The 14,420-nt window shown below is 42.6% G+C and overlaps 1 protein-coding gene and 1 long non-coding RNA gene across 3 annotated transcripts in view; one reads left to right on the forward strand and one right to left on the reverse strand.

Annotated features, from left to right (window-relative positions):
* dyrk1b (dual-specificity tyrosine-(Y)-phosphorylation regulated kinase 1B) overlaps positions 1-14,420 on the forward strand; it is a 229,835-nt gene that overhangs the window by 142,193 nt on the left and 73,222 nt on the right. For both annotated transcript variants that reach the window (XM_034173932.1, XM_034173931.1), the window contains one exon: positions 7,158-7,305. In XM_034173932.1, the coding sequence (XP_034029823.1) occupies positions 7,158-7,305 (148 nt within the window). The remainder of the gene's footprint in view (positions 1-7,157; positions 7,306-14,420) is intronic.
* On the reverse strand, positions 11,040-11,787 carry LOC117513691. Its single transcript, XR_004561675.1, has 2 exons — positions 11,686-11,787; positions 11,040-11,152 (listed from the first exon to the last, which is right to left on the reverse strand). It is a non-coding gene; the product is annotated as an uncharacterized LOC117513691 (long non-coding RNA).

Consider the following 14,420-nt stretch of genomic DNA (forward strand, 5'->3'; position numbering starts at 1 on the left):
AGCTGTTGTAGGTGATGCGTGACAGCTGTCACCCTGGCTGCTCCTGTGAGGCAGCTGCGCCCTCTGGTGCCTGGAGCCCGCACTCCAGGCAGGGCGCCCTCTGGTGGTGGTGGGCCAGCAGTACCTCCTCTTCAGCGGCCCACACAACACAGAAGTCTGTGTAAATTTGGGGTTAAAGTAGCTGCCACACATACACACACACACAAAGTAAAAAAAAAGTACTTTCACTGAAAGAGCACAAAGAAAAAGATGAAAATAAAATAACATTCCACTCACCCCAGTGTAAAGTCCACAACAAAAACAAGCCTTAATGCTCATGCGTGATCACAACTGCGATCCCCAGCCATGGAATGGTCCTCAGTCACTCGGATCCACAGCCATTTTCAAGTTCCACTCGGCCAGAGAATAATAACCAGATCCACTTGGTCTCAGGTTCTGGTCGGACATTATGTGCACGCCCGCGAGCATAACGTTGCAGCTCTGCCTTGTGGCACATTAGAGAGTCCATTATATCCTGAAAATAGCGTCTTCTGAGTTTTTCCAATATGCGACATACATCTGCTTGTCCAGGGATGTCCATGATCAGCAGCTGTGACAAACAAGCAGCGTCACCACACTTTAAGTTCCAAAATCCAACATACTCTGAAAACGTTTCTGTGTAGGCTCTCAGTTGTCCAGGTGGTTTCCATAGTAGAGAAGCTTGAATCTTCGACTGGACTGGGTTGCTTGACTTGAGGACGTTTCGCTTCAAATCATAGAAGCTGCCTCAGCTAAAATTCTTGCTCTGGTAGTCTGACGTCTGTCTTGACTCTTGTAGAGAAGAATAAACCAGAAGCCAACAAAGGCTGGGGTTTTTAACCTAACCAGACCCCTCCTACCGAGAGGCTGACTGCTATAGGCTAGTGACTAAACAATAGCTCTAATTAGCACCTATTGTGCTCTAGTTAGCACTCTCCTAAAGATGGGATGGAAGCCTCCCCTGATGGCTCCCTTGACGGCTCTCCTGATGATGTGAATGACTCATTACCATGATCAAAAGACTGAAACTGCTTTGACCGGAGTACCCCATTGTAAACAGGGGACAAAGCGTGTCTGAAACCCGGCCCCCCGGTTAAGGCTGGGTTTCAACTGTTTTACAAAGAATGCTTCCTTGACACCTCTCTCAAACCATTTCTTCTCTCTAAGATTTTAACTTCCTTGTCCTCAAACGTGTGGTTAGTGTCTTTCAGGTGGAGATGAACTGCAGACTGAGGTCCACTGGCGACCTCTCTGTGGTGCTGGTATAGCCTCTTGTTTAAAGGTTGCTTAGTCTCATCTATGTAGTGTTCATTACAGTTTTCCTGACATCTGATATAATACACTACATTGCTCTGTTTGTAACTAGGGATCCTGTCCTTAGGGTGAACTAATTTCTGTCTCAAGGTGTTAACTGGTTTAAAGTAAACTGGGATTTTGTGCTGTCTGAACATCCTCTGTAGTTTTTCCCCTACTCCTGCTAAATAAGGGAGAGACACTCCTCTTCTTCTTGTCTCTGTCTCCTGTCTATCTGGTCTCTTTGTTTTCTGGGACTTCTGCACTTTGTCCAGGGACCATCGTGAGTACCCACATACTGTGAGGGCTTTCCGTACCAGTTATTGTTCTTTAGCCCTTCCCTCTGCAGTTGTGGGCACCTGTAGGGCTCTGTGTTGAAGAGTCCTGATCACCCTGAGCTTGTGTTCAAGGGGGTGGTTTGAGCCAAAGAGTAGATATTGGTCAGTGTGAGTGGGTTTTCTGTAAACCTCTGTCTGGAGCTGCCTGTTCTCTCCAATCGTAACATCACAGTCCAAGAAGGCTAAATGGTTGTTTCTGGCATCCTCACGTGTGAACTTGATATTGGAATCCACCGAATTGATGTGTTCTGTAAAGTCCTCGACCTCCTGTTGCTTGATTTTAACCCATGTGTCATCGACATATCTGAACCAGTGACTGGGAGAGATGCCCGTGGGACGTAGCCTTGACGTCGTCCCACGGGCATCTCACGCTTTGTCCCCTGTTTACAATGGGGTACTCAGGTCAAAGCAGTTTCAGTCTTTTGTTCATGGTAATGAGTCATTCACGTCATCAGGAGAGCCGTCAAGGGAGCCATCAGGGGAGGCTTCCATCCCATCTTTAGGAGAGTGCTAACTAGAGCACAATAGGTGCTAATTAGAGCTATTGTTGAGTCACTAGCCTATAGCAGTCGGCCTCTCGGTAGGAGGGGTCTGGTTATGTTAAAAACCCCAGCCTTTGTTGGCTTCTGGTTTATTCTTCTCTACAAGAGTCAAGACAGAAGTCAGACTACCAGAGCAAGAATTTTAGCTGAGGAAGCTTCCGTGATTTGAAGCGAAACGTCCTCAAGTCAAGCAACCCAGTCCAGTCGAAGATTCAAGCTTCTCTACTATACTCTGAAAACGTTAAGAATTTTGGGGTGAAGTGTGACGTCTCCTCTGTACATCTGAGCTGCTGCTTTCAAAGAAAAGTTCAGAAACGTTGTTATCGGACATAACCACATTCATTTCCCTCTATCTGTCTCAGTCTGGGATGTTTGTGTTATGCTCTTAACTACGTCACACGTACAGAAATGCAGAGAATTGCCGAGTGAGACATTTTTCAGAAATGCACCCATTTCCTCGATTTGGGAGAGGAATAAAAAACATCAGAAACCAATAATTCTGAGAGATTTACAATCATTAGTACTTATGTTGTGTTGCTAAGTGGGAAAACACATACGACGTGTCCTTTAATCCCCTAGTTGTTCCCGGTTGTGTAGTGAGCTCCTTGTATGGTAGCACCCTGGCATCGGGGTGAATGTGAGGCATTATTGTAAAGCACTTTGAGCGTGTGATGCAGATGGAAAAGAGCTATATAAATGCAGTCCATTTACCATTTTTAATTTGGCTTATATGCCAAATTAGAGTAATGTTAATTACATTTAGTAATGAAGTAGTAAATTAATAGGTTACACCCAACTAAGTCACATGGGTTGTGCAACCACACTGTAAATGCGTGGCTGCACAATACAAATTAAATAAATATGACTAGCGTGTTGCCCATGGGGATCCACGGGCTCTGGACTGGGTAGTTTTTATAAAATAGGTACCTGAAATTTTTCAAGGATGGGAATAAATTGTGCAAAGTTTCTATAATAAGTCCACAGTATTTATAGAACCTTAGACCTCAACCGTTTTTAGAAGAAGAACTCAACCTTTTTAATTACGTAATTATTAAATGTTAATTTATTGTCTTAATGTATTTAGAAATTGTTTAGGTTCTTGTTATTGTATAAACACTATCATTATTATTATTATTCTCTTTTATTATTACTTCTATTTTGTCATTTGAGTTTTAAATGGATCACAATGGAAATACGTGTTTTCACTTTCTTGTGTTATCCATGTATAAGTGTTTTCACTTTCTTGTGTTATCCATGTATTTGTGTTGCATTGCATTTAGAGTGCAATTTGGTTCCATACATTTGGTACCATTGCACTCTGCATACACACACACACACACACACACACACACACACACACACACACACACACACACACACACACACACACACACACACACACAACAAATCCACTGTGCTGTAAGCCATCTGGAGGCATGATGAGCTGTTAGGCAGAAGTTAGAATGAAAAGCTGGACTAATTTCTGACGTTATTTTTTAATTTTATTCTCTTTGCTGCACTGAGGAAGTTTTTTTTAAGTACACGCGAGACGACAACACAAGCGGGATGACTATTTGACTGAGCTAATTGACGGTGCTAGTTCTTCTAACACACACACACAAATCCACTATGCTGTAAGCCGTCTGGAGGCATAAAGAGCTGTTAAGAAGAAAAGATGAAAAGCTGATGTGATTTTTTTTCGCTGGACTGGGGAACTACATGCAGTCTCGTTGAATGGTATATTCCAGCTTTCATCTCATGAAATATTCGTACCATTGAATTCATAAACATTCATTATTTGTATAGCATTGAACTTACTAAATAAAATCACACACGCTATTAGTTTAGAGATGATTTACTGCTCCCCACTGGAATGGCATGTAAATCTAGAATGTAAATATCACATTGTTCAATGGTGTTAGCTAATGTCCGCAGTTTCTCCAAAAATATTAATCCTATCAACTTTCCATTTTGATGGCGTTCATGCTTGACCCACACTAGTCCATACTCTGCCAAGTCCTGTAACTCTTCTTGGGGTATCCCAAGGCTTTCCCAAGCCAGCTGGGAAATATGATCCTGCCAGCATGTCCTGAGTCTTCCCGGAGCCTCCTCCCAGTTGGTCCTGCCTGGAAGACCTCCCTAGGGAGACAACCTTTCGATGTGAAGAAGTAGCGGCTCTACTGCTACTCCGAACCCAGATACCCAACAATAGAATCTTATTTCTGCCGCTTGTGTCCACGATCATATTTTTTCAGTCATTTCTATTGAGGATAGGAGCGTAAATCGACTGGGAAATTGTGATCCTTACCTTCAGTGTCACCTTTTTTCCATTTCATTTATATTCATTTATATAGCGCCAAATCACAACAGCGTTGCCTCAAAGCGCTTCACACAGGTAAGGTCTAACCATACCTCCTTCTTCATTATGGTGGTCTGGTTCATAAAACATCAGATGCAGCTCCACTTCATCTATTAATTTCTGTTTTCCAACAGATGACCTTGGTCTCGGGTTTGGAAGTGCCGATTCTGATCCCAGTCGCTTCACACTCTGCCTCAAACTGGCTCATTGTGCAATATTTAAATATGACCCAAACTAAAACAACAGATTCATCAATGGCTTTAATCCACTCAGAAATTACACACACACAAAAAAATCAGACATTAGCACACTTTATTTCATCAATATTGTGACTGAGTGAAATCGTAAATCCATTCAATCGAATAATTCTGAATGCTCATAAACTGTTGGTTTTGTGCCATTTATTTCACTGGTCAACAATGGTTTTGCTGCCTGGTGAATATTAGCTGATATAAGGTATTTCAGGTATGCTGATTCCAAATCTGTAATCAGAATTTGTCTAGCACATCAGGTTCTTGAGTTATGCACATGCCAATATTTAGCTAATCTATTGCTATTATGGCGCTTCTCATGCAAATGTAGATTGTGTTAAAATTTTCTAATTTTAGAATAAAACAGAATTTAGCACTAATTTGGGTGATTTTGGGTTGCTGAGTCCAAATATGGTAAAACAATTCAATCAATAAACTGCCAATATTGAGGGCCAACATTGCCAGAAATTTGTAATTTTTTTATAATGATTGGTTTGATCAGTCTACAGATGAAAACCAAGTTTTTGTGGTACATGTACATCAAGTGATGGAATACTGCTTGAGCACTGAATACATATATATATATATATATATATATATATATATATATATAATATGATTATCTATCCTCAAAAATAGTTTGTTCAATGTTCTAAAATCAGAAATGCAAAATATGAAAAAAGAGACCTAGAGATATTTGGCAAATGCATCAAATCTAGCACTCTGCAAATGTTTATGAGAAAGAAACAATCTATCAAAATCAAGACGTGGCCGGAACGAGTCCAACACACAGTTGGAAAACACAATGTAAAACACCAGGCATTGATTGATCCACAGAAAGTATACCTTCCTCCCTTGCATATAAAACTTGGCCTCATCAAGAACTTTGTGAAGGCAATGGATCATAGCTCAGATGGCTTTAAATACCTGAAGCAAAAATTTGGGGCAGTCCAAAGTGATGCCAAGCTTAAAGCTGGGATTTTTGATGGACCTCAAATACGTGAGCTTATTAGAGACAAAGACTTTCCATCTAAGCTCAGACTCCTTGAACTAAGAGCATGGGAATAATTTGTGCAAGTGGTACAGAATTTCTTGGGCAGCCACAAAGCCACAAACTATGAAAAACTAGTTGACAACTTGCTCAAATCATACAAACACATGGGCTGCAGAATGTCACTTAAGATTCACTTCCTGCACTCTCATCTTGAGTTCTTTCCACCCAATTTGGGTGATGTGAGTGATGAGCATGGTGAAAGATTCCACCAAGATATCTCTTAAATGGAGACCAGGTACCAGGGGCATTATAATGCAAACATGATGGGTGACTACTGCTGGTTTCTACAGCGTGAAATGTCTGTGACCCACAAGCGCAAGAGCAAGTGTTTGGCTCACTTTTGAACTGTTAAGACTAATTGTGGAGTGTATTAATTTGAGTTTCCTCATAATGATTGATATTTTAGTATCTGTGTAATTTTTTTCACCAGTTGTGTGTTCATTTCTAATAAAATCATTGAGAACAATTTGGCGACTGGCGTTTATTGGTATAGTCACATAACTCAAAATCTTGACATGCTAGAGAAATTCTGTTTGCATATTTGAAATCAGCATACTCAAATTAGTCAAAATCAGTTGTTTCTCTTCAGGTAGCAGACAAAACGTTTTTGTTTTTTTTTGTTGACCAGTGTTTTCATTGATCATTATATTGTTGTTGTTATTTTGCCTTTCTAATGCTTGCTGGTTTTTCTCTTTATGCGTCTTTCTGCAGAGGTACTGCAGGGATGCAGTAATGCCCAAACTGTCACAACACTTGGTAATCAGTGTTTCCAGCTGCTCCCCGATCTATAGCAGAGGATGGCATGGAGACGCAGTGCACAATCACAGATCTGAGTCATATCTGTGCACATTCCGTCCTCAGATCCTCTTATTTTGTCGTGAATGTTTCCACATCTGTCGAGCCCTGGGGCTGTTGCAAGTGCAGCAGGAAGTGCAGCTCCATTTTCTTCGCACACAACTGCTTAATGTCACACTCACTCTAAAAGTTGCTGTTACATTTTGTAATGTAGCCTGACAACTGTTGACCGTAACTGCAACAAACAGTGCAAGGCGGTTGCTGGGTGGGCTGAATGGGTACTGGTGGGCGCACAGATGGAGCGGTGGGTGTTACCACCCAGTGCTACCCCCTGTGGGCAGATCCCTGATTGTGTACATGCACTGTATCAACGTAGTTACATAATTTATGAAACTCTCAATCACTGTAACAGCTACATGGTTTTAATTTTAAATTGCTGTAGACTTTTCCTGATGGTTGAAGGCTGAATAAGTCTGTGTGTGTTTTATCGTGCATGTTTTCCTGCAGGTGGTGAAGGCATATGACCACCATGAGCAGGAGTGGGTGGCCATCAAGATCATTAAGAACAAAAAGGCTTTTCTAAACCAGGCACAGATTGAACTGCGCCTCCTGGAGCTCATGAACAAACATGACACAGAGATGAAGTATTACATAGGTAAGACATGTATGCACGCACACGCGCGCACACACACACACACACACACACACACGCTCTGAGGTACTGTGTTTGACCATGTTAGTTTGTAACAGTGTTTACCTTGTCTTTGTTTTTAATACAAATGCTTTTATGTTCACAGTTTATGTTGAAGACCAAATGGACTGCACTTCTAGAACAGTTTTCAGTTCTGCAAATGATCATTGACCCATTCACACTCACACACCATTGTCAGTATGTATCCATAGGGTTATGTGTAACCTCAAGACAACTCTGTCATCTTTTTGAGACCGTCTCTGGGTGACTGTACAGAGCAGGTGTCTCACCTGTACAAGGAGCTGGGTTTGAGTCTCATTTACAGTACCTGCTTGTGTCGTTGGGCAAGACACTTCAGTCTCAGTCCACCCACTGTGGACACTCATCAGCTTCATGTTACAGAATCTTGGATTAAGCTCAGAGCCCACTGGTGAGTATCAGACTGAGGATATAGGACCATACTGTTTGTATTTCAAGCCCCTTTCACACCGGGGCCAACGTAGAATTGCGTATTGCGGTGTACTATCTACTCTGAGGTATGCAGCTCTGTGCCGATTTTAAGCAGCTCTATGTCGGGTTTCTGCTCCCTACGCAGCTGTATGCTGAGGGCTACTCAAGGAGGACACGAAATTAAACGTTTAATTTTTTCAGCGTAGAGCACTGGAAGCAGAAAGTACACAGTTTTTAAGCAAGTCTACACAACACACTGCAACTGTTTGTAAAGCTACACAACACTGCACTACTGTACACCAAGCCTCTGCAATTCTACACTTCAGGGCAAAAAGTCCTTTTATCAGTACATACCTGGATTGATCGATTTGTTTCATCCCACTGGTCTTTGCTGGCAGTGATGCTTCAAAACCACAGAAGAAGAAGAGATGAGCCAAGCTTCCACGTTCAGAGGACATGTCCACTGTTCACTCCTCATGGATGGATCGTGTGCATGACTGCCAGATGCAGCTCCACTTTGATTTTTACCTCCTCCAGTTCTCTCAAGATTGTGGCAATTTAAATAAGTCCATTAACTCCTGACCGATCGCCAACAGGAGGACATTTCCACATCAAGGTTAACTCCTAATTGAAGTGGCACGTGTGCGTGTGACTGCGTGATCTACACAGCCCACGTCGTCTGTGCCTGCATACAACAGATCATCGAATTGGCACATGTGTGCTCAGAACAGATCCTGTGCACAAGTGTGCAGTGAAACCCAGCCTGTAACGCCTGTGCATGCTTAAAACATCTGATCGAACTGGCTGAATGAGCCATTGCGTGTGGATGAGCTGGTCTCTGGCAGGGATGTATTTATACACTTCAGTAATCCGATAATCAGAACACATGGTTACATTCTTTCAATAAGCGAAGTGCGCAATGCATCTGCGCATGCGTGGGTCAAACGGGGGCAAAAATTCCAACTGCCACGTTCACACCGCTCCCATAGAATTTCATATACAGTAGCATTAGCAGACTGTAAAAGTTAAGGCTTACAGGGATTGTTTCAAAGGCCTTAATCCTTAAGCGACACATACAATAATGACATGGGCGCATTGTGCTGTTTTCAAATGCTCCAACGGACTTTATAGGCTTGAAAGTTGGCTGAAAACACACGATTGCAAAGGTCCGCCGAGTCCACACAAAGACGGAAAGAAGAAGAAATGTGGTCATAAACCTCCGTTCATTCTACACAATTTCGCCACAGAAAAGAAAGATCCAGACGGACGTAAAAGATGGACTAAAATTGTAAGTTTCTTGCACACATTTATTTTGTCAGTATCGTGAAACTGTGCCGCCGTTTTCGTGCATCGGCTTATGACTGTAATGTCGCGCCATGAGTGACGTGGCGCATAATGTTGTAAAATTGACATGTTCTATAATCAAACTGCATGCATGCACATATCATTGTATGTCTGTCAACTTAGCAAAACAAACGTGACACCAAAGAGGTTATATGCGAGACCCACCGTCATTATGAAGCCGGCGGAGTAGCGATTAGCAAATATGCTTAGCAAATATTCTGCCGTATCCACAGTTTCAGTCTCTGGACTTCGTCTAACCATCCGTCAGTTGCCTTCAAGGGGTCAGAAATTTGTTTGTCTCCAACTATCAACAAGGACTGGTCATTTTCGACAGCGGCTCTCTCTTCTGCACTAACGGTATTTTCTATAACAATGCAGCACACGCAAGCACAGCCAGCTCTTCTTTTCACTTTTGTCCACTGCCGTATGTAGTCCTGGTTGTAACAGGCAATGCGTGGAGCTTACAAAAACGCTTTAAATCGTCAACTTTTCAGCGGTTGAAATGATCCAAATCACAGCACTCCTCACTGCTTTCTGCCGCCATAGCTTGTGGGTTGGTAGTCGAAAAATTTAGCCTACCCATAATGCACCGCGCGGCCTGAGATGTGCACTTCGCTTATTCATAAATTGGATTTCTTTCGAAAATCAGACAACTGAAACTGCAGGTCCTGAAAAAAGAAGAAACTGACAGCGCTCTCTCTCTGTCTCTCTTTGTCTGGGTCTCTCTATCTCTCTCTTTCTCTCTCGCATGCTGAAACAAGAAGCGCGATGTCTAAGTATGTGAATTTAAATGGCAATATTTTTTTTTGTTTTTGGGGGGGGGGGGGTTCACAATGGACTCTGAACTTTGTGATCTGATGTTACAAGCCCTGACGAGACAGCAGTGTGTCCCACTGTACATCGGAAAACGTGAGTGCCGTTGGCTTTTCTTGAACCGTTTTGAGAATGTAAGGCACTTCCACAGAGGCAGAAAATGGCGGTGATGGCTACATACGTGGCAGTAAGCAACTGAAAGCAAAACTAGGAATGCCACCACACGCAAACACACACAGCCTACGCAGAGACTAAGCCAAAAGCTGTGCAATTTTCCAACATACTCCATACGCATCACAACGCAACAGTATGCAAGCCCGGTGTGAAAGAGGCTTAAGAATAACTGATGTACAGTGAAGTCCATACAGTGACAATGTCTTCTTCTACTACTTCTTTAGGCTTGGGTGGGGGAGGGGGAGCGAGGGGGTTGCCACAGCAGACCATTCATCTCACCCTTTCCTCTGCCTCTTCCCCTGTCACACCAACCACCCACATGTCCTTCCTAAGCACATCCATAAACCTCTTCTTTGGCCTGCCTCTTCTCCTGTTCTTTCTATTTACCCTGGGCCCCTCCTCTACACACTTCCAAACCATCTCAGTCTCGCCTGTCTGACTTTGTCTCCAAACCAGCCTACCTGTGCTGTCACTCTGACATGTTCATTCTTAATCCTGTCCATCCTCGTCACTCACAAATTGCCACATATTCAATTCTGCCACCTCCATCTTTGCCTCCTGTCTTGTTGTTAGTGACACTACCTCTAAACTACAATAAGCTTTCTCTAAACCTACAAACTCAGTGTATCCCTTTCTGGTCTTCTCTGTACTTGTTCTTCAGCACTCTGACCAAACATTGCATCTGTGGTGCTCTTTCTCTGTATGAAACCATATTGCTACTCACAGAACTTCACCTCTTTTCTAAGCCTACCCTTCCCCATAACTTTATGCTGTGACTCATCAACTTTATGTCTCTGTAATTGCTGCGGTTCTGCACATCACCCTTTTTCTTAAAAATCTGAATCAGCACACTTCTTCACTCCTCAAGCATGTTCTCACTTTCCAAGATTTTATAAAACAATCTGGTTTGAAAATCCACTGCCATCTCTCTTAAACATGTCCATGCCTCCACTGGCATGCCATCTGGACCAACCGCCTTTCCACTCTCCATCCTCCTCATAGCTGTCCTCACGTCATCCTTTCCAGTATACTGCATGTTGGGTTTGCACCCTGTTTTTAAAGAAATGAGAGGCACAAACACTGAAAAGAACCCAGTCAGAGAGAGACAAATATATATTTTTTGCTCTGCGCAGAGGAGGAGAACAATGAAGCAGCTTGTAAGTGCTCAGCTACAAAGCTCTCCTAAAATCTCCTCCTCTGGCCCAGCCTTTTATTTAGTTCATCAACATGAGAAAAAACAAACAAGGACAGTCGGGAGAGGTTACACATGAGTCATGTCTGCAAGAGGGAGATATTGGGACAAGGTGACTGCTGGAACCTTCCATTCCTGCGACATGAACCTTGCGGCTCCCACAGCAGGATAAGGCACTTATGTAAAATGAAAAATAGTTTGCTCACTCATGAAGAATGCAGTCAGCAAGTCTTTCTTTCTAAAATCTCCTCTTCTCACAAAGAGGAAAAATAATAAGCATAAACTATAAGAAAATAAATAATAATAATATAAGCATAAACTAAAGAAAATAAATGATAATAAGAGCATGAACTATATAAAATCCTTGACACTGCACTTGCTAATTTACTCTCTCCATGTTATCCATCCTCTCATTTTCTTCACCTCCTCAAAATACTCCCTCCACCTTTTAAACACACTCTTCTCACATCATCTTCTTCATCAGCAAGAAGACCATCACTGGGGAGGTCCGTTCAGTGGACATTGAAGCTCCTGAGGCCTTTCTTCCTCAACTTCAAATCATGGTTGAAGAAGAGAACCTGTCAGCATTGCAGATTTACAATGCTGACGAAGCCAGTCTTGATTACAGAGCACTGCCTACCTTGCTGCAAGACAGAACCCAAGTGCATCCCATGGCTTCAAGCAGTCAAAGGATCACATCACCTTGCTGCTCTGCACCAACTTGGAAGGAGACCATTGCTGGCCCCAGTGATAAATGGAAGATTTTGGCCTCCACGATGCTTCCATCACGTGAACATGCAAATTCTTCCCCTGCTTTATGATAACTCCCACAATGCCTGGATGACGGCCTTCATCTTGCAGGAACGATTCATGAAGACATTTGTACTATTGGTGAAAAAGCACCTACGCAACCATGGAGTGAAAGTTAAGGCCATTCTTCTCTTTCACCATTCTACTCTTTACTCATTCCCCAGCTAAGACCTTGGTTTTGAGATGTGGTAGTTACCATTGAGGTGCTACCTAGATTCACGGAATTTAATAGTATTTCACTAGGTGTGCTGAGGAAACTTGTGATGTCTACTTAAAAGCACAACTTGTTTATTTGATCCCATACCAACAAAATTGTTTAAGGATCTGTGGCCCATTCTGACTGTTCTGGAAATTAATCTTTCATTAAACTCTGGATCTGTTCCAAATTGTTTTAAATCTGCAGTGGTTAAACCATTACACAAGAAATCTAATCTCGATCCTCGATCTTGATCTCGATCATTCTGCTCTAAAATTCTGGAAAAGGTGGTTTCACGTCAGCTTGAGGACCACCTTACTGAGAATGATCTTTTTGAGCCATTGCAGTCTGCTTTTATGAAACATCACTTCACGGAGACAGCACTTATTAAAGTAGTAAATGATCTTCTGCGAGCAATACAGTCTTGGTGTTGTTGGATCTCAGTCCTGCGTGTGACACTGTTGATCATCATACTCTACTTGATAGGCTAGAAAATTGTTTCGGGATTACTGGAACTGCCTTTGCGTGGTTGACGTCTTATCTGTCTGATCGTTCCCATTCATTTTAGGGGCATGAAGTTTGGGGTTCTGCAGGGATCCGTTCTGGGCCCCCTGCTTTTTTCCCTGTATATAGCACCCCTTGGTAACATATTGTGGCGTTTTGGGGTTGCTTTTCATTGCTATGCTGATGACACTCAATTATATATGCCGATAACTGCTGGAAATCTTGTCCACATAAAATCTCTAGAAGACTGCCTTGCAGCAGTGAGAAGTTGGATGTCTCGTAACTTTCTAATTTTGAACTCTGATAAGACTGAAATGATGGTTCTTGGTCCAGCAAGACATCGGCATCAATTTGATCAGCTAGCGCTTAGCCTAGATTCATGTGTTATACGTCATATTGACAACGTGAGGAACCTTGGGGTAATTTTTGATCCTACATTGTCCTTTGACGGCCGCATTAGAGACATTACGAGGACTGCTTTCTTCCATCTAAGAAATATAGCGAAGATTTGACCCATCCTGTCTATGGCTGATGCCGAGACTCTGATTCATGCTTTTATTTCTTCCAGATTGGACTGTTACACCAGTTCTGGCATCCCTTCGCTGGCTTCCGGTCTCTCTGACATCAGATTTTAAAGTGTTGTTATTGGCCTATAAAATTGTTCACGGACTGGCACCCCCTTAACTGGCCGGCCTGGTTGAGTCCTACGTACCGGCTCGGGCCCTGCGTTCACAGGGTGCAGGCCTATTGTGTGTCCCCAGTGTGTAAAATGTCAGCGGGTTACAGAGCCTTCTCTCACCATGCCCCAGCTCTGTTAAATGATCTGCCTGCGCAGATCCGACAGTCGAACTCTGTGGAGACTTTTAAGGCCAGATTGAAGACACACTTTTTTCCCTGTTTTATCATTAGTATTTTATACGACTGTGTGTCTTCTTTTGTTCCGTTTATTTTATTCCTTTTATTTATTTATGTTTTTAAGCAGCCGGTCTGCGCTGTGTCAGCCTGATCCCATCAGATCTCAGAAGCTAAGCAGTGCAGCATCTGTGTAGTACTTGGATGGGAGACGTTTTTGGTGTGTGTTTCTCCAGGTAAAACTGGAGTTGCGTCAGGAAGGGCATCTGGCGTAAAACCTGTGCCAAATGCTGATGCGGATCTGGCTGTATCCGCTGTGGCGACCCTGAACAATTTGGGAGCAGCCGCATGGACAACAATAACAACATTTATTTATGTTTTAAATTTGTTATTGTGTTTTTAATCTTAATTAATTTGATTTTGCCTTTTAAATAATGTTTGTGAAGCGATTTGAGGCGACAAATCATGATTTGGTGCAATATAAATTAATAAATTTGAAATTTGAATTTTGAAAGTATAAAGTGATGTACCTACCAAAGAATACCACAAGCAAGATCCAGCCCACGGACCATGGAGTCATCAGCACCCTGAAACAGCTCTACAGAAAGAAAGTCATCAAGGACATGATGGCAGTCGAAGATCCAGACCTTTCTGCGAGAGATGAGTTTGAAGGAGGTCATCCATAAGGTTGACGTTGCCTGGAAGTCTATTCTCAAGAACTCCATGAAGAAATGTTAGACCAAG

The sequence above is a fragment of the Thalassophryne amazonica genome, chromosome 7, assembly GCF_902500255.1.
Source record: "Thalassophryne amazonica chromosome 7, fThaAma1.1, whole genome shotgun sequence".
Lineage (NCBI taxonomy): Eukaryota > Metazoa > Chordata > Actinopteri > Batrachoidiformes > Batrachoididae > Thalassophryne > Thalassophryne amazonica.